General features: G+C 38.4%; 1 protein-coding gene across 1 annotated transcript; it reads right to left on the bottom strand.

Annotated features, from left to right (window-relative positions):
• Positions 1–1535: 1535 nt before the first annotated feature.
• FBXO15 (F-box protein 15) lies at positions 1536–27058 on the bottom strand. The gene is made up of 10 exons (XM_071554915.1): positions 27025–27058; positions 23929–24042; positions 21996–22100; positions 17531–17773; positions 17060–17269; positions 14841–14970; positions 12442–12524; positions 11223–11368; positions 5655–5779; positions 1536–1847 (listed from the first exon to the last, which is right to left on the bottom strand). The coding sequence occupies exons 1-10, from the start codon at positions 27042–27044 to the stop codon at positions 1578–1580; spliced, it is 1446 nt and encodes a 481-aa protein (XP_071411016.1). The 5' UTR covers positions 27045–27058; the 3' UTR covers positions 1536–1577.
• Positions 27059–27429: the final 371 nt, after the last annotated feature.

Here is a 27429-nt window from a genome sequence, read left to right on the forward strand (position 1 = left end):
AACTGTCAGCTGAAATCAAAGAAGTGTTCATGTGACACAAATACTAAAGCAGGTTTAGGTCTGTCTAAGGCCTATCCCAAGACATAAACAGGGATTATTAACCTTCGTATCTTCAGAAAGGACATGACTACGGTCCTTTCCTTCAGCAAAGATGCAGGAGAACAGATCTGCAACAGTTGGGTCCATTTTCCGAGATCTTCAATCAGTTCAAAGGACCCCAGGCACCATCAACACTCAGAAAGAAAGGAGATAAAATGCAGCTGATCATGCTTGTTAGACTGAGTAACAACCAAACACAAACACATTTCTTCTTCAGGCAAACCAGAACTGTATCAGCTTCAGCTATAATTTTGGAAAGTTACATTAAGAAACAACTCCATGGTCATGGTATACATTCCTGCTGTCTCTGCAGCATAGAACACAAGTGCTTACATAAGAACATGGCTTGTACCAAGCAATTAATGCATGTAAGCAAATAAAGAGAGACTTTATTATTAAGGAAATCACTACTGTAATAAAGTCACAGCAGTCAATAATATAATTGTCCTTTTTTCTTAACAGAATATTGTGAAACTGCACAAATTTGCTGTGGTTTGTAACATGATGGGAAATGACAGTGAAGTACCAATATCATGTAATAATTTTTTTTAATAAAGCAAGTAAAACATTTGGTCCTAAAGTTACTTCAAGGAACCTGAAAGATCAGGCACACACATTTGATTTTCATACAAATATGTATTGTTAGACGAACAGTATCAGATATGCATTGTTTCCAAAGAACTGCATATGTTTACATACATATTACATACATTCAGTAACAGCAGATATCAGCACAGCTGGGCTGATAACTGGGACACATTCATAAGCCAATATGTGAGGCAAGTATCTAGGCTCAAATCAGACAGAAGGTTAGAACAAGGGAAAACAGAACAAACAGGAATTTAAAGAAATGTCAGAACAGATATTAAAAGTGATTTTCTTGACAAATGTCTTGACTGCCATATTGTTCAGATCTGTGACTTCCTATCTACCTTTTCAATCCTTTACTAGAATATATTTAAGCATTTTCTGGGGGAAAAAAAAAAGGAAGTATTACTGCATTAAACAAAACTTGTCATTTACCAATAACACTCCAACGAACCTGAAGGCAACAGCACACATGCTGTTTTATTACTATGCATAAAAGTCAATGTTCTCAAAAACTGCAGTTTACATCATGTAAGGTATCTTTTAAGTGTGGCTCTCAAAAGAAGAAATTCCTTAACCATAGTAACAAGTATCTACAAAATGCATAAAAATAATTTCAATATATCCAGTATCAGAAACAGACTAACAGAAAAACTCTTGAGTTATATCAATATGTACCTTTGATCTCTCCAATGCCAATTAAAAATGATGTAGTTTCACTTGTTACTGAAAAACTTGCAGGAACAGTTTTGCTCATTGGTGTCAATCTTAAGCATCAAAGGTTTAGTGTGGGTTTGTTTGGGGTTTTTTTGGTTTTTTTTTTTTGGGGGGGGGGGGGCGTGTTTCTTTGGTTTGGTTTTTGAAGCAAGAAAATTAGTGACCTAATTAAGTCAGTAATTTGTTCTATACCAGTTATTTACCTTTTCAATGCTCACATAAAGCACCAAACTGACTATAACATACTTCTTGGTTTCTTCCAGCCATACCAACTCAACACAAACTTTACCCTCTGAATCTGCGTATTCTGTGGTATAGATATGACCTATGTAATCATAAAGGCCAGATGTCTTAGAAGACAGTTCCATGTAGACTGGGGCACTGAAACACCAGAAGGGCTTTCCAAATTCTTCCAAGAGAGTAAGATCCATCACACAGCAGTCCTACAAACACAAGCAGAAGAGAACATTTCCCTGTGCTGTGGCACAGTAAGTAGACCTGTCCCTGATTTTAGCAGAAGTATCAAGGGTTCAGAGAGTATTTTGTATGAAAGCTAAAAATTCAAGATGAAATTGATAGTGTTCTGCTGATTGCTGCAAAGCAACGAGCACTTATTTAGATGTTTTCTGTAGAAATCACGATGGCAACCTACAGACATCAAAAACTGTGCTACCAAAGGTAACAGCCAATCCAAATCAGACATTATTTCTTGAACATTCTTAAGCCTTTAATATCTGCATTTCTCAATTATTAGTTACCTTACCATGCAATCAATGACAGCCCTTTCAATATCAGAAAGCAACTTAAGATTAAACTCAGGCAGCAACGTTTGCAAAGATACTCAGAGACAACCCCAAGTGTACACACACACAATTACCCTTAACATCTCAGCTCTAAAAAGTATATAGCACTTTTTGAATGGCTCCAAGATTTGGTTCCCAAAATGGTGATACTACTATGTCTTTCTACTCTCCATATAATTCCTCCTTTTACAAATCATTGAAAATGTTTCCTTAAAATATTACACAATTAGATCATTTTATAATACTGATGTCAGGAAGTTAATTCCTAGGCACTTGCAAACTCATAATTACACATGTCACTCAAAACCATAGGAGTTGTGTGTCACTGTTAGTATCAGCTGTTACTTATTGTCATAAGTTGTAAATCACTAAAGTAATCAAATTATCTTAATTATGTTGTATACATGCACTACTTCCAGGAGTAATGCTCCAAAAGAATAAACAAACCAGCATCCCATATTCCATGCCAAAAAAATTATTTGGAATGCTTTATTTCTCTGTACTACATAGTTGTGCTTCTGTTGCTTTAACACTGTTTTCAATATTACTTTATTTCAATCAAACAATACAGAGCAGATGGCACTAACATCAGGCAATACGATACATACACTTTTCCTAAGCTACTGTAGACTATGCAGAAAATACAAAATTCAAACCAAAACTAATGATGATATAATAAACTTACATGACCTATAAAATCACTTGAAACAAGAGAGAATTACTATTTTCTGGTCTGACAACTTGCATATATGGAAGGTCAATTATGAAAAGTAAAGTGGGGTGGTGTTAAGTGTTGAGATGGTGGGGTTCTTCCCATGTATTTCTGTCCTGGTTCCACCCCGGACAGGGTTACTTTTTGCAGTAGGCAGGAGAAGGCACAGCCTGGACCCAGAGGGTATTCTGTACCACCTCATGTCATTGCTGGAGCAGAGGAAGGACTTGCTTCCAGGTCAGCGTAGCTTGGCACAGTCAGGTCGGGTTCCACAGTGAGCATTTCCATGTGAGTCACTCGCCTCTCTCTTGTACACTTTTGTTATCAATATTGTTGCTGTTACTGTTCCTTTTCTTATGTCATTGCTGTTTCCAGTAAATTGTTCTTCTCTCAACCCGTGATCTTTACCTTTTGTGTCTCCAATTCTCCTCTCCAGCCACCACAGGGGAGGGGCAGGAGGACAGAGGAGCAACAAGCAGGGTGTGGTTAGGAGTGGTTTCTGCTGGAACACTAAATTATAGGATACCATTCCTAAACCATGACAATTTCTGTCTGTACTTCCACAATTAATTTTTTATAAAAAATGCCTAGAAGTTCCAAAAACAAGCCTTTGGGTTTTTCTGTTTTTGTTAGAGAATTGAACAAAAATTCAAATAAATTCAAAGCAGTGACATATCCTTCTCCTGTGTTTGATATTATTTGGCTTTCACATGTCTTAAGAATTTTACAGATTTATGTTAAAAAACACACTGAATTCTACCCACAGCTTTATGCTGACCTGTTCAATCTCTCACCACAAAATAAGGGGTTTTAAAAAAAATTATATTCTCTATTTTTTCCTAGAAACAAATATTCAGTGTAACTTATGCTGTAAGCACATAGGATAGAAACTAAAACTACAAACCTAAAGACTACAGTCAGAGCTCTCTCTTTCCTCTGACAGTTAAATTCCCAAATTCTTTTGTGCTACTCATGATTATTTTCATGGAAAAAAAAAAATCTGACAAGCAGGTGTTAATATCAGAAAATAGTTTGAGTTGGAAAGTACCTTCAAGGACCATCTAATTCCAATGCACCTACCATTGGTAGGGACACCTTCCACTAGACCAGGTTGCTCCCAGTCCCATCCAGCCTGCCCTTAAACATCACCAGGAATGGGGCATACACAGCTTCCCTGGGCAACCTGATCCTGTGTCTCATCACCTTCAGTGTAAAAAAAAGTTCTTTCTGATGTCCAGATAAAACTAAGCTCTCTCAGTTTAAAAATGTTGTCTCTTGTTCTATCACTACAGACCTTGGTAAAAAAGTATCCCTCAACCATGTTATCAAAGATTACTCCATTCGGCATTTAACCAGGATTAGCAGGAATCATAGTTTTATTAATTCTTAGGTTTTTTTCAAAACAAGTGTCAAAATTGAAACCAAGTGCTGAACTAGATAATTTTTCAGTAGTGCTTAAATTACATTTAGCAGAAATTTGTAGCTTCTGAAACATTTATGTAGCTGAAATACATTTAAAAATACATGCCTCTGTCACTACTGCAAAATCTACAGAACTACTCTCAAACTTCCTTTGAAATAATTCTTTTAGGAATTTTACCCAGTGGAATGAGTGAGCATTTCCCTAAAATACAAAGAATTAATCGACCTGACCAATATATATGACTCACTGTGGTAGGTTTGGCTTTAGTTTTAGCTAGGCCTGTTTAGTAGGCGCTGAAAATGCTACGTAGATTAGAGGAGAAAAGCATCACCTGACTTAACAACCAAAGAGATATTTCATATCATCTGACATCAGAGCAAGCACAAAAACAGGTGTAAGAGGGGCTTCGGACAGTCACCTTCATGGCAGACACTGAGTGAACATGTTATCACCATGCCAGTAGCGCTTGCCTTGCCACCACTTCACAGCTGTTTAGTTCAGGAAGTGCACTTTTTTTTTGTCATTGGTTTTTCTCCTCTCTTGCCAGGTGTCCTTTGTGGGGAGTCTGTTGGGGTGTTTTAGTGGGTGGAGGTGGTGGAGATCTGTGTTGTTTGGGTGGGCAACTTGGTGGTTGCTGCTGCAGTTTTTTTTACATTTGAATATATATGTGTTATATCATATTGTTTTTAATTGTCTCTCTTTTGTATAAAAATAAGAACCTTGCCGGGTTGGGCTGGGAGGGGGGGAGAGCATTCCCCCCTTCGTTTTTTTCCCTCCCTCCTTTTCCCTTACTGGGGGGTGGATTCTCTCTCTGTGTTGGACAATTGGCATTTTGCCAGCTCAACGTAGGATACTCCAGCTAGGTGCTGTCTGTGTGAGCAGAGACTGCAGTTTCTGCCTCTGTCCACTGGCATTTTAACATTCTCCAGCAGTTCCAAACTTTCACTGCATAGACATACTAGCGCAGAACTCCAGAGTATTTCCTCAGGGGTTCAAGGCTTATTGCTTGCAAAAAACCCATAAACAAACAAACAAATAAAAATTCCCACACCAAACCAAACAAACCCACAAAAAGTACATCTCCATTACGGTATTTTTGTCCAGCATTTCCAAGCAGGGCTGGTCAGTCACAGCACCTTGCTAAAGGGAAAGCAAATATGCAAATGGGTCTATCATGCAATCAAGACTCCAAGAGACAAAGGATAAAACTTTTTTCTTCAAATTTCACATCTTTTTTTGCAATATCTGAATAGAGCGTTTTTTCCACTTAAAGACACCTTTTACATTTCCAGGAACAATAAATATTTCTGACCTTTACATTGCCTTTAAAGACATCTGTTTCCCAGGATAGGCCAAGCGTTCCAGTAAGAGGCAAGTGCTTCCTATTATCCTTTAAGCTTACAACTGTGAGCCTCAAGTATCCATTTGCAATATCACCTGAAAATACAAACAATATAAAACATTATACCAGTACAAATCAAGTTCACTGTAATGTTCTCTTATCTTCACTCCATGTCTTTATTTTCTTCCCATTCACCAATAAGGAACCCTGACATACTCCAACAGCTACATATCAAACACATTACAGAGAAATTAAGTTGCAGTTCAGGGCATCAATTCTGTGATCCACAGTAGAAGCAGCAACTAAAAAGTCTTTTGTACTTTTTTAGTATAAAAATATGAATGCCAGCCAAAGAACTTACAGAAGGACGCCATATTTCATTTTCATGCCACCAGTGCCTCCATCACTGCCCACTTCCCAAAAGTCAAGCTCAACACATAACATGTGAAATAAATTATGAGATACCTTCCCCGCCCTTTTAAAAAAATTATTTAAATCTCTCAGCTCTGACTGGTAACTCATGCAACACAATGCAACAGGGTATAAGGATAATTATCAATCTGCCTTGGAAAGGATATTGCATCATTTAAATTGACATGCAGTATGCTTTGTTTTGAATCAAGTTTTTAAATTACGGATTTTTTTTTAAATAGCTTTTCAAAGGCACACCTTTTTTTTTTGACAGAATTATTATGAGAAGTAATTTTGTTATTACTACATATAACCACATTTCTTTGGTATCTCTTCCTCTCATCTCAGAGGAGATGGACTTCTTATAATTGTTCTTTTTCCCTTGCTATCAGAGAAGGAAAGTTAACCAGGGAGTCCAATGGTCTAATTATAACTTGGGGTACATCATAGTGAACATGATCACTGACTACAAAAAAAGAAAAAATAGAAGCACTACATTATGATAAAAGCAAATTTCTTAGTAGGACATCTCATTTTTAAATTAGTTTCCTTGAACAAGAGACATTATCTAAAAAAAGCAAACAAAAGCACTAGAGACCTCAATACAAAAAAAGGAAGTATCTAACACTTGCAGAAGACAGACAGAAAGGGAGAAAAGAAATTCCCAGAAACATATTGCTTGTCAGGATCCAGAAGCAGGATGGTAAGATAAAGACGGAAGGGGCTTGTAGAGGTTTAAGATACAAGCAATGAAAGTGACAAAGGAGAAGCATTTTGCCTATGATTCTCCTTCAAACAAGCTCAAGTAGCAGCACGAGGCTGCAGACAGAAGAAGAAACATCAGAAAGGCTGGCTTGAGTTACTGTAGTCTGTGCGTAGTGGCAGTAAAACCTTTGCTTGGTGGCTGCTTTAAGCAGATAGCTGACAGCAGTGATGGAGAAAGCAAGCCTACAGTTTACCACAGAAGCCAGAAACAACTCTGAATTGGTACTGTGGGGTCAAGCAACCCAAGAGATGCCTGGCCACAAATCAGTGCTGGAAAGGCATCACTCCCAAGCAGGGAGTCCAAAGCATACTTACTCTGGGGGAAGGCCACCCAGAATGACAGAGGACAGAAGCTGCAGGTTTTTCAGCATAGACACTGTCAGGAATAGGAGCATGAATACAGTAAACCCAGCATGACTATGTTGAGGAAATATTTTGTATGGTTGAAGGAATAGGCAATGCTTCAGACAGTGATACCCACTGGCCTTGCAGTGAAGTGAGAATTCAGTGAGGAAAATGTAAGCAGAATTCATTTCCAAGATCTAGCTCAAAGCCCCAAAAGGTTATTAGGCTGATACCTGCCCAAATGGTTGAGTTCCAAAGCTCAGTAAACCAAATCCAATTACAAGATTTCATTCAAGGTAAAAATATTTTAGATAAATAATCCACTGAGTGAACACTAAAAGTCCACATTTAAAGTTGACCTTTTTTACAATGGACTTGAAAACATTGGTCAACAAGCATTTTTTTCAAAGGACTATTCAGTTATCTGCAATTCTGATTTGAATAGAAGCAGCTATTTCTCTCACTCATTCAAAACAAATGAAAATCTGAATGGAATAAAACAGACTGAAAAAAACCATACTGCTAATAAATTAACAAAGCCCAGGACATCACTACTGTAGCATGGCATTAATGCAGCATTGTTAGATGGGTCACTTGGTTAAGGTTATAAACTCCCTATTGCAGTTACTTCTTAACTTTAGCCAGAGCAGATATAGGCAACAGATCAGGAATCTGATGGCTAATTATTCATTTTTTAAATATAAATGCTCCGTTGCAGTCCTCATATCCACAAGAAAAGCCTGTCTAGAAATGAATAAGAAGCTGAAGGCTAAGTACTGAAGTCTTCCCTTTCTCACACCAGTCAGAAGAGAAAAGGAAATTAGGGGCAGAACAAGCTATGTTAAACATACAAGAGAAACAAAGAAGAAACAAATTGGACTGGGCTTTCTTCAGCTTGATCTAGACTTTGTTTCATTGCCCCCTCCTTGTAATATCTACAATCCAGGGTTTATGCAAGACACATAAGGCAGCAAAGCAGCAGAATAAGTTATAGGAAACAAATATTTCCAAATAAAGGTAATACCAATAAAGGGAATATGTATCATGTAGACAAACATCAAGGGAAAGAAATAGCCCAATAGTTCCAAGGCACTTATTTTAGTTAAAAGCCAAGGAAGTTTGTTTTGTTAACCAAGCCCTTGTTGCAATTTGTAATTTGATTGGTATTTTCAGAGGAAAGGTTGTGCTTAACACTTCTTTGAGTGCCAACAACAAGCCTTTCCATGCTGCAATGGCCGTTTAAACTTGCAAATCAATCTTCAAGGTCAAGCAAAACATTTGAAATACATGATATGAAATTTTACAAACAAATCTTAACAGCTTTTAAAACAAAAATCACCCCTTATATTTTGCAAGCACAACACATCAATTTACATCAACCAGAAATAACATTGAAAAACCAAAGCTTAAACTACCAAGTGCCTACAAAGCTGTGCTTAAAGGTTGAAAACTTAGGCAAATACATTCTTGAAATATTTATTAAGAAGCTATATTCATGGCCCATTGTATGAAAAGCCTGTAATAGCTTCCTGAAAACAAGGTAAGTTTTCTACATATTTTCAATTTAACATGAAAGTATTTAGCATATTCACACTACAGTATCTGTTAACAAGACCATATTACCAATGCTGCTTACATAAAATAAAATGCTAAAACCTAACCAAAACAGAGTGACAAAGTAGCTAGTTACTGCAGTGTAAGGATTAATAACAAAAAAAAAATCTGAAGTCATATACACTCCATCCACTTTGTTCAGTGAAGTGTGATAGAACTTTTTTAATTTAATAGTAAGAATTCTGCAAAAAAAAACCTGCAAATAGAAAGAAAAATGAAGTACAACATCAGTAAGCTCTAAAAAAGAGCAGACAAAAATAAAACTAAACTTGAACAAATAAAACAGTTATTCTGCAGAATAGGAATCGATATTCTCTGGTAAACTAGCAACGTACAGATTCCTAAAGGAAGCCAATAAATAAGTAAAATAGTGTTATAACTGACATTTGATCTGTGTCTTATGTTGTGGAAAATGCCAATGGCATGTCACATCCATAACTTAAAATAAATCTGGATTGAGTAGAGAATTTTATGGAATAGCAAGACTTCTCAGTATGTCAGACCTCCCTCCATGCTTCATAGTGCTCCCAGACACTGAGACAGAGTATTACTAGAATGGAGCCTAAAAACAAAGCACAAAACATCAAACACAACCAGCTTGGACAAACCTACACTGTCAGCCACATTCAGAAACACATCATTTACCAGAAAGAGGAAAACCAAAACCAAATTATAAGGAACATATGTGAAAGCAGAAATCTATAAGCTGCCTCACTAAACCATTTTTAGAGAAAGTCAAGCATTTTCCAAGAGTAACTATTGTGCAAGCACATGGAAAGGACCAGATGACAAACAAGCTTATAGTCTGCAGAACCACAGCTTCATCTGTTTTGATGTGAGACCAGAATCTAGTGGCTGCCACACTGCTGAAGGTCACAAAACCAAAACAATTCAGAAAACACTAGTGATCATAAAACAGATTCCATAACATGCAAAATGAGATGATGCCACAACTGTAGCTCATGGAAATCTGCTACAATTGGCAAAAACATCAGCATAAACTTTCATGGAAGTATCTTCTAAGCGGCAAAAATGTGATACCAAGAAAGTAAATGTGCCACATGCCGCTTTTTCTCATGCAACTGAATTGCTAGAAGCATAAAATTTTAATTTTAGAAAACAAAACATGATATTCACCAACAAAGAAAACCCAGAAATTAAACACAAATCCAAAATCCCAACCACTTGGCCAATTTAGAATTATTTTTTGAGAGGATAATGACGACTCCTGTATTGCACAACAGTTCAGGTGAGATTTCTTGCTACATGGATAGACTTTCACCGAAGTTTTAGCCTTAGAAGTATTCCATTATTTCAAACTTGAAACTTCTGGAATTTGTAAAGATGTATATTTCAGATTCAAGGACTACAACACTCTACAGTGTGCAAAAGGCTGTCGTTTAAATGACAGTTCTTGGAGTCACCAAATACAAGTAAAATGAAAAAAAAAAAAAAAAACAACAAAAATCACAAGGAAATTTGTAACCTTCGTAAATGCACTCGAGCCTGACAATATCGCCCTCTACTGTCTCCAAATCCAGTATTTTCTGAAATCCAGAAGGCTCAGTAGTGCCATTATCACAAAAACACTGCGGAGCAACAACTAATTCACAGTAATAAATTCTAATTGTTCAATTTTAATATTTTAATCTGCATCTGCTGACAGAAAGACAGTCATGTAGCTGTAGAAAGGGTTGTGTTCAAGTTACATCAGAAGAGAGATCACCCACATATTTTGCAAAACCCTTATGCAATTATTGAGCTGGGCTGTATAAGAACACAGATGGTAAATCATGTCGCAGAAAAGAAAAAAACACTGAGAACCAAGAGAAGCAGCACAGTTAAAAACAATTACTAAAACTGTTTACTACAAAATGAAAAGCTGTCAGAATAGGCAGCCATAGGCTGACTGAAATAAAAATTCTAAATCTTAAAGTTCACAGTAACTTCTTCAAACACATTTAAATATTTAATCTGTCAATGCATCTAAAGTATACTTGTGGGGAATTCTATAGAAATAGGCCTCCAAAACACATGAGGACAAACTGTCTCTCCTGTATAGTATACAAGTGCAAGGAACATCAAACTGTACCAAAACTGTGCCACTGCATTACTAACACATCACTGAACCAAAGGAAAACACCTGGACAATCTGCAGAACTTGTGTCTCAGGCCTGACACCATGTCAATGTAACAGCAGGCAGAGTTCACCCCGAGCAGGCTTACGATGCCACACAACGCCCCATGCAGATACAAAGAATTCACACAATGAACAGAAAGATAGCTTACTCTCAGAGATCCATTTCAGTTTCTTCCCTTAAACAGAGACACTGGATACAAGAAGGAAAGACATAACTAGCAGGGATCATTAAAAAACAGACATTACTGTTTTGTCAGCTATACCTTTTCTGCAGAACAGGTTCTTGAAGCTTTCACACAGGTAGGTGCAGTTTCTACCGTGCATGTCGAGATGCAGACTGTAGTCATGCAGTCCATATTCTGGGTCAATATCATCCAATATAGGTTTATTAGGTGGAGGAGAATATTGACTTTAAAAAATAATAACACAATTAAGCAAGGGGAAATTATTTAACAGAAAGAGATATAATACACAACCCTACACTTGGATTATCATCTCCAGAGAGTTTTGAAATCAAACACCTCTAGTTCATCATACTTGTTTTAAACTATCTAATGCAGTGTCTAATACTTCTAATCAGCTATTCAGACTAGCCAAAGGCAGAAAATAATGGCACTCAACTTTAAAAGGTACATCTGTTAAACCTCAAAATATGGCCTTGTCTACAAAAAAGCATCAGCGTAAATTCAAATCTAAAAGCCCACTAACTAGAGACTTCTTTGAAATAGCAATTATTGGAATAATTTTGTCTGTACCTAACCAAAAGAAAACCTACTGCACACAAATGACCTGAAGAGACCAAATGACAGAGGCAACTGAGCAGCTTCTGCTTAGAATCCTATTTGGTACTACAGGAGATGGTGTTAAATCTTACCTTTTGTATTAAAAAGAGACACACTAAGTTTGAGCGGGCACACAAGACCACCAGTAGATACAGCAGTATCTGAGCAGAAATCCGAGGGGAAAATTAATTCCCCAAATAATATTCTAAAGCTAAAAAACTCCATCCTTTTAAACAGTTTACAGTGTATAAACAAATACTTCATAGAAAATACAGGTAGTTTCTCAATACGACTGAAAGATAAATGCAGGCCCTTTACCAGTTTATCAGAACAGCTAAAGATTACTTTCCTACTTCCTAAAATGTCTCTCTCTCTTCTATGTCTTTCAGATTGGAAGAGGGAATAGAGAGATGCTTGTGAAAAGGCAGAGAGTACTGGCAGTGTATTTCTAACCTTCTCAATACAGTAAGTACTAGTACACTTATTTTATCTCCTTAATAGCATAACAATTGCAAGATTTGAGTATGAAAATGCTTCTACAGTCTTGTATATAGTTGGCGAATTGTTGTTTATATTAAACAAGTATAGTGAACTACTGCCTAAATATAAACCTCTTACTGGCAGCCAATTTTAACTGTAAAACTCACATCTTTATTCAAAAGGTTATCTTTATTACCCACAAAGGGGAAACCAAACTTACACAGTAGCAGAACCCAAAATGCTTCTCTCAAGAAGTTGATGATAATGAAGACTCACCATAACAAAGGCAATTTCATTTTTCTCCTGAAAAGTTAATTAAAGTAGATGTATTTTCATCTTGAAATGCTTTTTTTCACAAAGCCTTTCTAAGCATTAAAATTCATAGATAAATGCTGCTGCTTATTACTCTGCCCATTACTGTAATAATGTTAATAATGGCTTCCTTTAACAGTTGGACTCCTACAACTGCTACTATCTTTTCACAAGAGCAAAGAATGTATGTAAATGATTACGGCATTTCTAGGGGGAAAAGATGGAAACTAGCTATGTTAGGGCAAAAGTTATCAGAGAAATCCATTAATTGTACTTCTCTAGCCTCTACTTACCACTTTAAAACAGGTACCTAAAGAGAATCAAACAGGACTTACTCTCAACTACTGAATACCTAAGCACCAAGTTTATTTTCATATGTAAGGAACCATTCGTAAAGTGGGCTAACATCAGTGAAGAATACTGAACTATTCAATAGAAATGGTGACTTTCAAAGTAAAGCTTCACAGGTCTTCCCCAGCTTACATACTCATGGGAAAACATTAAGACATGACCTTCTATAATGCCCAATAGAGCTCAAAGAAAACATCACAAGTCAATGTGAAAACTAAATATAGAAAAAGGTATCTATTTACTTGAAGAATATAGAATGCTAGGATTTCAACTTTTTTTTTTTTTAATGCATTTTTTGAGTCCCACATTTGCAAACACTTAAGTCAATAGCAAAACTATTCACAGCCAGCAGCCTATTACTGTTCTGAAATGTAGGCAACTATGATTTTTATTTCTCTGGGCTACCAGAAAATGACATTCTCTGTTCGAACTTTTGGGTTCCTAACTACTCCTGTACTTTCACAGTGCAAGACCACAGCACTAAAAGATATAATAACAGAGATTTATGAATCACATAATCTCTCACTCTTCCTTTATCCAAATACCAGAAGGACCATAACCTGTTCTTAGTTGCCAGAACTACCAGCACCAACAGTTTCTGCTATGCAGCTAAGCTATGTGTAAAACACTAAGGTGTAGCATTTGCAACTACTACACCCATCCACAGTTCACTACCTAACATTACTTTGCCTACACAGAGAATAAGAACTGCTTTTCAGAAAAGCTTCTAGAGTGAGGCACTTGATGCTAAACAACTATGTGGAATTAGTCATGATTGAACCATTTCCAGGTGCTGAAAGAGTTCTTTTTCCAAGAATGGGAGGGGGCAATGCACCAGCAAGACCATAGGGCCAACAACACAGGGACACAACCTATTAAACTTCTGAAGACACAAAAGAAATTGCTGTTAATTTACTGGAGCTTTTCACAGACTGAGGTAACACATAATAGGCTTATGCAGGTCAGACAGTTTCAACTTTTCTAGGAAATGGACTTCCACTCTTATCTTTAAGTAAAAGAAATACTCCTTCTGTCATTTTAAACAATGCCTCTGGTGACTGTGCACATTTGAGGTAGCACATTTCCAGATGGAAATTAGAGACACCTTTGAGAAACTGTTCACAGGCTCCCGGAGGGAAGTTCTTGCCAGTGCAAAATAACATAAGCCTACGTGAATAACATGGCTGAGGGAGGAAGAAAGGACTGCCACCTCTGAATTCATACCAACGGCAGAACCCCTGAGACAGACTTCCATAGCACCAGCCTACGTAACTTCAGGCAGACACTGAGGTCCCAGTGTATTCTCTTCAAAAATACAGATTCCTTTTGTGTAGAAGTCTACTTCAGATGTTCTGCACTGCTCTGAAAGATATTCATCTCTACACACTTCCTACAGAGACTAACTGCTGAACTTAGACACTTAATGCTAAGAATTTAACACCCCCAAAAGGCCACGATTTACAGCATTCCTACTGCTGGAGCAGGATACAGCCACCTGGTGATGTAGATTAAAGCTAAGTTGCCTTGTGGGGACTCATCACTTTGAGCAATGTGGACAGGGCATGGCATGAATCAGGACAAGAAGCACATCTCTCCTCAAACCATTTTATTTAAAATGACTCTGGGATATCAAACTTTGCCATGAGAAGACTGCAAACTAAATAAAACTGAACATGGCATCTAATATAGTATGATACATAATTGTTTTTTAATTAGAGGTGGATTTTTTTTGAAAAGTACCAATATTCCTGTGACAGCCCTTTAGAATACAATGCATCATCAACTAGCTATCCCTACCTGCATTTTGTTGTTATTAGTGTAGACAAGATCTTTCAAAACACAAAGGAAAAAAAGGAAGATTAAAAAACTTGAAACCTTCCCAAATCCCAAGCTACAAGGCAAAAAGATCTGTTCCTTCAAGTCGTAATAAAATACTGAAACAAAATGTTATCTTACCTTCCAAATTCCTACTAAGAGTCCTGGATTAAGACTGAAGAGCTGGACAAGCTTATCAGCACCAACTGCTATGCTGCTTTCAGTCAGGTTAGCAAGATGGTATTCAGCAATCAAAGAACGTTGATGAGGTCTTTGGAAAGAATATAAAGAATGTAGCAAAAAGGCTATGTCTCCTTACTTATGACAAAGTTCAGCCTAATTTCATTTTTAACTCTGAAATCTGACCAAAAGCATGCAAGGGAAATGGTTTTGGCATGCACAGCCTTAAACTATATTTTCAAACAACTACAGTGTACTAGCAGGATCTCAACCCCTCACCAGAAAAGAAACAAAAACCACCATAAGATGCCCTAATATGTTCCTAAAATAAAGAACAAGAACGTATGTGCTTGCTCAGGTTTTCAAAATAGCAACAAAATTACTTCAAAATTTAGTTTTAATGCTATGTTGGTACTAGATGGAATCACTGAACTTTTGTCAGTCTGAAGCCAGCTAATTATGCAAATTCTTCCCCACAGAAGCAAAATACAAAGGAAAGGATCAAACTGTACATATAATAAATTAAAAGCTTCTGTTAGAATTTTTCTACATTTTGCCTGAAATTAAAGATATTTTATATATCTTTATATGCCTTTATTTTATATAAAGATATCCATGACACCTTTTAACTAAAGTTCAGGCTTCACAGACATTCTTATTAACTAAAGATGCACTAAAAAATAAAGAGCAAAAAGCAGAGTCTTGTTATCTATTCAAAATGGAGAAAGAAGCCTTTCTAAAACCTTTTGCAGACTTGGGCTCTTACTACATTCAAAACAGGTCCTAGACTTCCCAATAGTATCACTGTAGTGTCACCTACCACAGACTGCTAGGAAGGCAGCAACCAACAGGAACTTCATCACATTACCTCGAACTGTAAGATTTGGGGAAGTGATGGGACATCAAAGAATCACAGATAGAATGCTAAGGGTTGGAATGGTCCTTAAAGATCATCTGGTCTCAACCCACTTTGCCATGGGCAGGGACACCTCCCACTAGACCAGGTTGTTCAAGGCCTTATCAAACCTGGCTTTGAACACTGCCAGAGCTGGGGCATCCACAACCTCCCTGGGAAACCTGTTCCAGTGTCTCACCATCCTCACAGTAAAGAATTTCTTCCTAATCAACATCCACCCTTTCCATCTTTAAGTCAATCAGGCTTGTATCAACACAGGAACATTCCCCAAGTCCCCACACTAGCTCCATATGGTCTTACCATTGACATTCTGATATTGGTGAAACCATTACCTTCATGTATATTCCAAAGCTCTGAAAACTTATTCTGTGAAATAAATACACCAACTGTCTGCAAGTTTTCTTTTAATATTTTCTACATATGAATCATCGCCTTGGTAAAGCAACTACAGTTCACACACAATTTTCCAGCAGACTTTTCAGCTGACTTTATACAAAAGGCTTCTCTTGATTTCTTTCTTTTTTAAGCAAATATTTCACTTCTGCTCGAGGTACCAGGATTTTTGTAGGTGAACAATTCTTTGCAGAGCTCATATGGTGAGGGGCTTTGTTTAAGCATGCAGCTGATACTGCACATACTATACACATTGACACAGATGTCCTTGACAGCAACCAAATACCTCAAAAGACATTTTTCATTTAAATATCTTTTCTTAGAACATAATGCCAGAAAAACACTGCACACACTTAAGTTACAAAACAACAGACATGTTGTGGACTGCTTTTTAAACGTGCGTACTTAGATTGCACTCGCGGTTACACACCAAGTTCCCTACATGTGCATACACACTTATCAGATAGCAAATAAATGTTAACAACAAAGATTACCTGATTGCAGCCATATAAATACTGATGAACTGTTCCAAGCTAAATGTCTCACATTAAATTCTCCTAGATTTACATGCTTCTTTCACACTTATTTGTACCCATGCCTTAGATTCAGCTTTCCAGGGCAGAACCTATCAGTCTGTATATCACATGCCAGTAGCTATATTAACCTACATGTCATAGCTTGTTGGATTGTACTATTTCTTTCTAAAAAGCTCTACCAATGAAGAGAAGAACATGGGATTTGGAAGAAATACTACAGAGAGACTGACTAAGAATTAACTTGTTGAGTTAAACCAACATCAGATAGCTTCTACAGACACATTATCAACCAGATACATCCAAAAAGGCCTAAAAAATCCTATGTTAAAACTCACCCATAGTTGTTGGGAGGTTTGCTTAGGTCAGGAATCAACGGCATAACTCCAAATAGTTTTAGGGTTGACACAACGTCTAAGCCTGGCCAGTTTGTACAACACCAAAGTATGGTAACAGATGTGTCCTTAAGTGACAGGTTTGCCTTCTCTATTACATATTCTTTTCCATTTTTGTCCTTTAGAACAATTATCCAACTCAAGCCAGAGACTCTGTTATTTAGGAATTGAGAAGGGAGAGGGACATTAAAAAAAATACCCAAAATTTAAACTATGGTTTCAATAGAATTTTAAAATTTCTATTAGCTGCTACTTACATTTCTCAGGCTCAGTCATCTATAGGCTATCATACCCATTATGACACACACTTTACAGCTCTATTTCCATACCCCATCCCCAGCTTTTCCAAAGCCATTATTAATATTCTGTACATTGTTCTCAAGTAAACCTCTTCTGTGACAAGGCATTGCTTACTTCATAGCTTCTTTGATTTTAAATGGAAGACCTGTATAAGGATCTAGAGGTTTAACAAGTCCCATTACTCTAGTTTTGACAGCAGCTGTTTGTTTCAAGATGTATTCTTTCTTCCAGTACCCAGGCTTTTTATCATGTAGAGCAGCACAGCCCAAGGGAACAGCTTCTGTTTGTTCAGACTTCATTTTCCAAATTGTCCTTTTTGCCTGCAAACAACTGGAACAGATTTTCAGCCAAATTCCACTGAAAATAAAATTAGAATAAAGAGGAAAACTACATAAATTTCAAGAATAGTCACAATATTTTATATGCATATCTCAGCCACCCTTGAGTATAATGTTAGTGGAAAAATATAAAGTCCTAGATTATCAGAAAACTGTATTTGATCTAAGTTTCTAGAAGAGCAGAAACTGGAGCCTCCTTGCTAAAAGTGAAGAAAATACAAAAGCACAGTTGTACACTTTTCCCCATGTTGACCTTTCAAAAACTCATATGAGGTCAGTTTCTCTGGTGCAAACATGAAGGCTCAGGAACCCAAGGATGTTAGATGTCACCATTTCTCATGGGCTTATTAGGTTATCAGAAAGACTGTGGAATCTCTGAACACATCTCTTGTTCTGGATTATACATACCAAATAAAATCCACTTATGACTTTCTGCTCTACCACAGGGGGGAAAAAAAGAAAACGTTTTTCAGTTAATTCTTACATTACTTCAGTAAGATTTATAAACATCTCAACTACATACACAGAAAATGTTTGACTAGCGCTCTAAAAAGTAGGCTAATCGGATATAGAGAACTTCCCACTGTTTTACAGCTCTCAATAGCACATTAGAGTAAGTGGTTTTTAAAAAACCTTCCCCTTATGCTGCTATTTCCTTCATAGATACTCCCAGAGCAGATTTAAAAATAAAAAACTTAAAAACCCAAACAATAACAAAACAAACAGATCTGAGAGAAAGCTATCACGGGGAAACTAAGAAAAGGTAGGTCTTGTCTGTCTTCCCGAAAATATGGGATTTAGGATGAAGCTCAGAGACAGCATTTAATAACTGAAGTGAAAACTGATAAGGGTTAAGGAGTTACTTTTGAAAGTTCCACCCCAAAACAATGATGCATCCTCCTCACACAAAATCAGCTAGTGGATAAAGTGTTTTAATACCTCTTACTCAACAAGGATAATCTGTACCCTTCAAATTGTTCACACAGCTGCAGGTGTGGCGGAGAAGGAGAATCAAAGTCACCTATGGCAGTACCAGTGTCACATCAATTCCTTCTGCCCTCTCTTTGGAAAATCTCAGAGAAGACATGCCCTTCTGAAGACAAAGAAATATGTGACAGGAACAATGGGTTCATCTCTTTGATGTCAGGAAAACTATGAGATCACATTTCCTCCCCCCATGCCCCACTATCCCTAGGACAGTTTATGGAATATTGAGTACAAGAAGTTACAAGATTTCAAACAACAATCTGTGAATAAAGGTTTCCAATCATTTTCTAATTTTAAAGTGCTAGCCACACAGCCTACATAACTGCACTAAAGAAAATTAATAGCAAGAGTAACAAATTCTCAAGAGACACTTTCTACCATTTATCAGCAAGATTACCAATCCTCACTTAACCCCAGGCAAACTTCCACTACCATGTTTTGTAATGCATTTTCCCTCCCCTTAAGGTATTAAAGCATTCAAGGACTGAATCCATCCCACACTGACTCCTACCCATCAAAACCATTCTCAATTCATCACCTGCTAAGAATAAAGTCCCTGTATGCTGAGAGCCAGGCTCTGGTTATTGATGCAAACATACTAAGGAATTTTGCAACCTTCCAGCCTGCTGCTGTGCAGGTATATACAGAATGCCCTGATGCCATTTTTTGAGACAAAGCTGTTTAAAACACACATACCAATAAGCTTCCAGGACTGGTAAAGGTGGATTCACAGTCAACATGAGCTTCTGACTTTCCTTTCACCAAAACTGGGGCAGAGAGGGGAGCATGAAGAACAATCCCATAAGTAAAACAAAGACTTAAGATACTTCTATTTTAAGACCAGAAAAGGCAACCAGGTTATTAGATAGTATAAAACACTTCTGACAGAGGGAGAAAATTCTTATTTAACTCCAAAGCAGTACAAAATTGTAGGGTAATGAAAACAGAGGAGAGATGTCCTTGACATATCATCATCAGAGGAAACAGCTGTGTATCATCCAACTGGTCTTAATAAGCCTAAATAGTCCAGTAAGATATTCTCTTACAGTCTCCTGTTAACCAGAAACCACTTCCCAAAAGAGACATTCTTTCTTCCATGGGGAGAGAACCTCTGCATCTGACTACATGATGCTGAAAAGACAGGGCTTAGCAGTAGGCATTTCCTGCATTTTGAAGGTTTAGTCTCAGGCAATATAAGTTGACTGAAGACAGACTTGCCACCATCCTTGTCCTCACTCTCAGCTACATACTGCTTCTTCTTTTTCCAAAAAAGCATGGTGCAAGCAGATGAGAAATCAGTCCAAGAAGCTCAAAAACTCAGTTTGGGGAGAGAGGCAGACAAGAAAAAGGAGGACTTGGAATCACAAGTGTTTAGGAAGACATCACTGCCCCTTCATCCTCAACTTCTGAAGAAGTCAGGGCAGATGAATGAAAAAGGCATCCAGCAGGAAAGCACATGTTCATCTCTTTCACAGCAGAATACATGCACTTTTTGCCACAAAGTATTGAGTACAATATTAATCTCAAGCCCTCTTATTAGATGTTACTACAAGCCAAACAAAGCCCTTACTGCTAACTCATACGCCAGAATCAGACACACATCATCATCATCAATCATCACCTGATCTCAAAGGCAAAGGATCTTCCCCCTGTACTCTGACTTCTCACCTCCCCTTATGCAAGCACATTCTGTGGGTGGCCACAATTCTCAGGCTTTCAGACAGACCATCTGTGTGAGCTTCCCACAAGGCATGACAGGAAGGCTGGAACAATACCACATGGGCCAAGGAGGGTGCAGAAAGAGGGCTCAGAACATTTCCTTGTTTTCAGTAGTTATGTTGAAAACATCAGTGCCAAGGAACTGTTCAAGCACAGACATTATCTGAAGAGTCCAAAGACTCAGCACTGCATTAGGCAGCACAGACACACCATAATAAAAGAAGGATGGTCCTGTTGCACCAACAACAGCACCCTGTATATCCAGGACATCAGAAATATTCTAAAAAAAGATATTCTGCTTTAAAAAAAAATCAGATTTGTCAGAGAAATATGCAAGAACTTCAATTAAAACTTCTGTTAATTCATCACAAGATCTGGGGTCTCAAGAAGGTCCATGGAAGTCCATCAGGAGGAAATGACCTGGTCTCACTGAACCAGTCAATCTCCCAGTTAAGGGGAAGTATCTCTTCCCTGAATCCCATTTGTGCACATACAGTAATCTCTGTCGAGACTAGAAAATGAAAAGAGACACTGTTGAGATGGAGACAGATCAATCATCTTTCCCTGTACAGCCACAGTGATTTTATCTTATCTTACTAACCTGAAGTGGAAAACACAAACTAAGACACGTAATTTTGTCAACTATGCAATTTTTATCTATGCTTACCTGCTGACACCTGAAAACATGAATCTGGATTACAGTCTTCCCTCTAAATTAATCAGTTCTAAAGGTGCCAGTGACAATGTAAACCAATTCACCGTACAAGTTTTGGCAAATAAGGGAGAAATGGATTCATACCAGATGCAGCAACTTTCTATACCAGAAGACATTTTCTCATTGAAACAACACTAATGCAGCAGAATTGAAATTAAAAAAGAATACCCAGACATCCTAGTTATCCCCCCAGGTATCTCCTCTTTATCCTTTCACAAAATTATCATGATACTGGTAGGAGCAATTGTGTAAGCCTCTGCATAAGCAATGACTTACAAAAAATGTGTCAGTATTTAACTTCAACTCTTTTGTTTTCATTTAGAAGTCATGAAAATTTGACAGAAAGGGGAACAGATAAAATCCACTAGTAAATCATTTGATTAAATCAATCCCTTTGCAAAAACATGATGAAAGACCTAATAAGTGGGACTTCAAAATTATAAAAGCTATGACAATTCCACAAAACCACTGGCTACACACCACTAAGGACTGTCCGATCCAAAAAGCTTGTGCAGGTGCATGTGAATACAAACAAATATATGTAAATTTTACAACACAAAAAATGCAAATAGCAACATTCAAAGCACTACATTTAGTTTTTGCCTCATAACTCTCATTAAACAACAGGGTTTGCACAGCAGAATTCCATACAACACAGTGTACTGTGGACTATGCTGTACATTTTCAGCAGAGTAATTGCCCACAGGTTCATGCATCAGTTCTCTGGCATCAGAGAAACTAAATTAGAAAGACTTATAACTGAGGTAAACTCAACAGCTGACTGACTGAGACCAGCACTTATACCTTTCCTCTTCCTTACTTGTTATTAGCCAGATCATAGAAGAGTTTATTCACACAACCAACAGACAACAGGGACCCAGCATCCAAATATGAAAATATCTTCAGCAACACTTCTGATGGCATGCTGGAAAACAGGAGAAAGAGGAACACTGTTAGAGTTGCAAACTCCAGAAATTACAAGGGGAAAGGATTTTAAATTCAAACCAGAGCAAAACAAAGGAGATGGAAACTATCAGCTTGTAAAAACACAAATTAAAAGTCACCTGAAGAGTCAAATTGCAAAGTTTGGGTTCTGATTTCACTCTCTGATATACAGCATTTGCATAAAGCAATTCATCACAACTTTTTCAAATGGCACAGCACAATTACATGAAAAGTTATGGGTTTGCAATTTCACTAACTGCTTGTACCAGGATTTTAACCTTTAGTCCGTAATCACCAGTATCTGCCAAAACTGCAGATTTCTTTTCTCCTGGCTGTGGCATCAGATCTCAGGATACACCAGGACAGAAATGTCCTAGTCAAACAGTAAGATCATGCTCTATTTCACCATAATCTTCAACCTTTAAGTTCTCAGGGGTCTTCTGCAGTTTTCAACAGAAAGACATGCACTCCAAATTAAGAACCAAGTAGCATCTTGAGATCATTAAGGTTTCTGTGCATCTGGAAGACTGCCTGAAATGCAGGTGCCTGTCTAAGCATGATAAGCCCAAGACACCTGGAGATGAGCCACCGTGATTTTATTAACATACAGAAACCTCATACCCTTTGAGTAGTGCCTCTTAACTGCACAGAGTTTAAAAGAGATGCATTTTATACTCCAATTTTTTGGAGCATAGGGTATGGTCACATCAAAATCACCACTAAAAATACAAAGTGATGTGAAAGTCAATGCCCCAGCTGTGCCTCATCCTTTTACTACTGTGTCATTTACAACAGTTGCTGTTTTATAATACTTTATTCCAAGAGCACAGAGCTGTCAAGGGTGGCATGATAACACCATTACTCCAGTGTTTGTATTAAAACTCAGAATCTTAGCTGCACTAACATAGATGCAACAGGCCAAAACTTACATGGTTATTATGCAAAATTAGTCATAAACTGAAACCCCAAAGTAGTTAGTGCATTTACTGCAGAGAGAATTCGGAAGTGATCCCTTAAAAGGCTGCAAATTAAATAACACACTTGATCCAGAATTCTCAACAGCAGTTTTTGCAACTGTATTATTTTTTCTTTGAAGGAAGATGAAAGGATTTTTTTTTCCTTTTTTCTGTCATCTTTCACACCAGACTAACAGCCAGCATAAAGGTATGGAACTGACCATCCAATGCAAAACAGAGAAATCATTACACAGGAAACTATCAAATGAATAAAACAAGGAAAATTAATTGATCTTTTGGGTAACATAGTCTTAGGTTTGTTGTTGTTTTTTTAAAAATGCAACTAATTCTCAAAAAGAAAACTCACGATTATATTGAAGTACCCATTGTCTGGAAGGGAAACATTTACCTTGCAGCAAATATGTAGCACCCACTTATTCCTCCCCCCTCATCCCACTCCACCATCCCCAGACTCTGTATACAAAGTAACAACGAACAATCAAGAGAAAAATGCAAGTTTAATTCTGAACTGCCTTTTACTGAAGTAACATAGTAACAATTTTTATTCTCAAGGAACAACACTGCCCATGATGCGGAAAGGAGTTGCTGAAGGCTTCATACAACTTGGAAAAGCTACATCCTTTATATGAACTTAGAAAAGGAGGCAAAGGAGAACCACGCCAGCAAACATTAGAAGGTGAATACAGGACCACAGAGCAGGCCAGGAAAGCAAATATTTTCAACTCAGAACATCTGACATAGAAATCTCCAAAATATAAACATAATTACTGTAAGCAGTCAAAAGATGGCTTAAAGTCTGCAAGGGGTCTTCTAAACTGAAGACGTACTCACCTCTCAATGCATACATTTGGTTTCGGTTTTACAGTAGGTGTCAAATACAGACTTTTAATTCCAGCATTCACAGTTTCAGAATATTTACCAGGCCTGGCAGCAAAAGTCCTTAGCCTATTTTCAAACAAAGAAAAGCTGTCAGGAGTCACATCTTCAAAAAAGGAAAAAAATAGACATATTGCACACACCTGGGCACAATATTTTAACCAAGGTAGGATTCAGGGAGTACATCACAGGGCAACTCGTTATTATCTGTTCACAGATTTGAACAAGTATCACCAAATTAAAATACCTGACATCAGGAAGATGTTAGATTTAAACTCATGGCTGTGATTAATCTCTCACAGTAGTCAGAAGGGAATAGTGTCACTCCACCAAACCAGTCTGAGTCCAGCAGAGATCTATTAGGGTTATTCAGCTGCCCCACTGTGGCCACCACAATCAAACCCCTGCAGTGAGTAAAACTCACTGATTAATCTTCTGGTTTGCAACATTACTCCAGAGACATTTTTGAGCCATCCAACTTTGCCAAAGCTATTAGAAGATACCAAATAAAACAATACCTTGAAACTTTCCCAAAAACTTTTGAGGTTCAAAAATAATTTCCTTGAACATACAACAGAATCATATTTGAAACAAAGTTAGTCTCATTTCAGATTTTCTCCTGCTAAAATATTCACAAATCAGAGAGATAAGTGGTAGTTCAACAGGCAAGTTGGGTATCAGTGTTTTCATAGCTCATTAGCACAACATACTGGACAGAAATTACTTTCTTTTATTAAAAAAACAACTCTGCTTATTTCTAACATAAATAAATCATTAAAATCCAACTGGACACATATTTTTCCAAGTCTTCTGATAGCAAGGACTTTGTAATACTAATACAAATTTGTAATACAAATACTATCATTAAACCACATAGATATATTTAGAGTTTCAAGGTTAACCAAATCCTTACACTTCATACCCATGTATGCCACCAAGCAGGCAGAGCTCCCCATTCACTGCATTAGTGATGCTTTAAATTCTCAGCTGAGTTTCCAACATGTCATCAAACCACTTCTGGGTTTCTAGGCAACCAAGCAATATTGGGGGGGGGGAATACCTAATTTTGAAGTACATGGGTACCATGTACATTTAACACATGCTGTTTTTGACTTAGGATTGGTTTATGCTCAAAGGAAAATAAAAATAGAAAGAAAAGAATTGTTCTGCTCTATATTGACAACTGGGTTATATATGTAAAAAGAAAAGGTCCAAGATGTTTTACTGAGAATTGCTAAAAAGACATGCACGTTTTACCTTGGGTTCCAATCCCTGGTACACCAACTAAATTAAAACTTCAAAGAAGTTAATGATGTAACAAAAAACAAACTGGAGGTCAGGCATATGTTTTACTCATGCATTAGCATCAAGAAGTACACTTAGATGATAAGGTACTAAGCCACTGCATTCCTCAAAAGCCATTAAGGGGATTTAGGGACACAAGCCGTGTTCAACAGCAGCAGAGCTACCACTTCTGTACATTCCAGGGCAGCACAGCGCAGGCTATTCCACCCTGAATCCATGCTGAAATCACAGAGAAAACTAGTTTGAGCACAGTCTACAGGGACATAACTTCACAGACTCCAAGTATACATGAGTAATTCAGATAAGAAGCTGGGTCCTGCATCTTCAAACACACTTTACTTTGTACAAGCATAACCTGTATTGCCTATACTCAGTCCTTCCTGCTCTTTTTAACCACTCCTTGCATCCCCCTCTTCTTCACCCTAGGAAGGAATATCTGAAGTAAGAGAAATGTTGCCTACATATGCCTTGAAAACTTCAATGTAATAGATACTCCTTTTGTAAGTGTCAATTCAGAAAAAAAGTGCTGAATTTTTGCATCTTCAAAAAAAATACTTGTAAGCTGTGAACAACAGTAAACCCAATCCATAAACTATTTTTCAAGTACTGTGTATGCTGAGATTTTAAATTAGTATTGACCAAATACTTATACACCACACTGAGAAAGCTTGGGCAGGTTAGCCTAAGGTAAAAGACAACAATAGCTGTTACGTCCCCTTTTTAGACGCTTCCAGAACAGAGATACTTTTACTTAGAGGCACAATAACTTCAATTGCTTTTTCATTAGCTTTGAACTTGTGGGATTCAGTTTTGTACTTCCATACCCCATGGTATTTGCAATGTGACTTGGTTGTACAAATGGGTAGCAAAAAAAAATCTGCTTTCTCAACTTTGTTTCTAAAACTGACATTTTAAATTCCTGGAGGCTGAACCTGTGCTATAAGACTTAGGCTCATCACACCTTTCACGGTGAAAATCTCCCATTTATTACAAAGGCCTAACTACCCTGAACATACATTAGCCACTAAGATAACTAGTAGTTTGCCATGTATGAATGCATATATGGCTCTGCTTCGCGAATGAAGGTTTGGGCAGGGCTCTCCCCACGTGGGTGAGCCCTTCCAGCCTGCGCAGTGGATTTTTTAGGTGAGGCTCAGCGTGCGCAGAACTGGCCCCACCGTTTAACTCCTCAGGTTCATCTGCCACAGCCGAGCGAGCTTGGACGGTGACAGTGAAGTCTTCAGCACTAGAACCTACAACCCCCGGTACTCCCAGGAGGTCTCCCATCCAAATACTATGCAGGGCTGACCCTGCTTGACTTCGGCGATCTGACGGGATGGGATGTCAGGGAAGCATTTAATTGCTTTAGTAGTTTGTAATAGGCCACTGATGACAGTACCGCCTCCAAGCTCAGGGGCACACCCAAATGGAAGCCCCGTTCCCAGGCAGAGAGAGCGCTAACTCCAGCCTCCCGGGTACTGCCGGCCCTGCGTTTTCCCAGCGCAAGGAGTGCCGCCCCCACAGCGCCGGGGCAAGGAGCGGAGAGCAGCACGGCCGTGAGGAGGAGGGCGCAAATGGACACGGCCCTCGCCGGCACGAGTTCTGAGCTGGAAGCCAGAGCCGTGGGCAGGTGGATGAGGTTTCCCACAAGAGCAGCGAGAGTGGCGGGAGAAATAACAAACCACTCCCGCTGGGCAGGGTGAAGAAGGCCAAGGAGGCAGGCCCGGGCCGGCACAGCCCCGTTACCTGCCGCGCTCCGTCGCCATGGCAGCTCCGCGTGGTGCGGCGGCGGGGAGGGGAGGGGAAGGGAGAGGAGGGGCCGCCCCAGGCAGGCGGAGCCCGGGAGCGAACGCGGGGTGGCAGTGCTGGGGTCCCGGCAGGGCCGAGTGGGGCACACGGGAACTGGGAACGCCGCCGGAAACGGCGGCTCCCAGTCCCCACAGTGAGCGCCTCCGCGCCGGACCCGGGGGCGCGGTGTGCTGGGTCTCAGAGTGACGGAACCAATCAGTTCAGCCTGTGACCGAACACCACCGTGTGAACTAGACCTTGGCACTAAATGCCACATCCAGTCTTTACTTGAACGGCTCCGGGGACGGTGATGCCACCACCTCCCTGGTCCGCACATTCCAGTGTCTAATCACCCTTTCTGTG

Source organism: Pithys albifrons, chromosome 4 (genome assembly GCF_047495875.1).
Source record: "Pithys albifrons albifrons isolate INPA30051 chromosome 4, PitAlb_v1, whole genome shotgun sequence".
Classification (NCBI taxonomy): domain Eukaryota; kingdom Metazoa; phylum Chordata; class Aves; order Passeriformes; family Thamnophilidae; genus Pithys; species Pithys albifrons.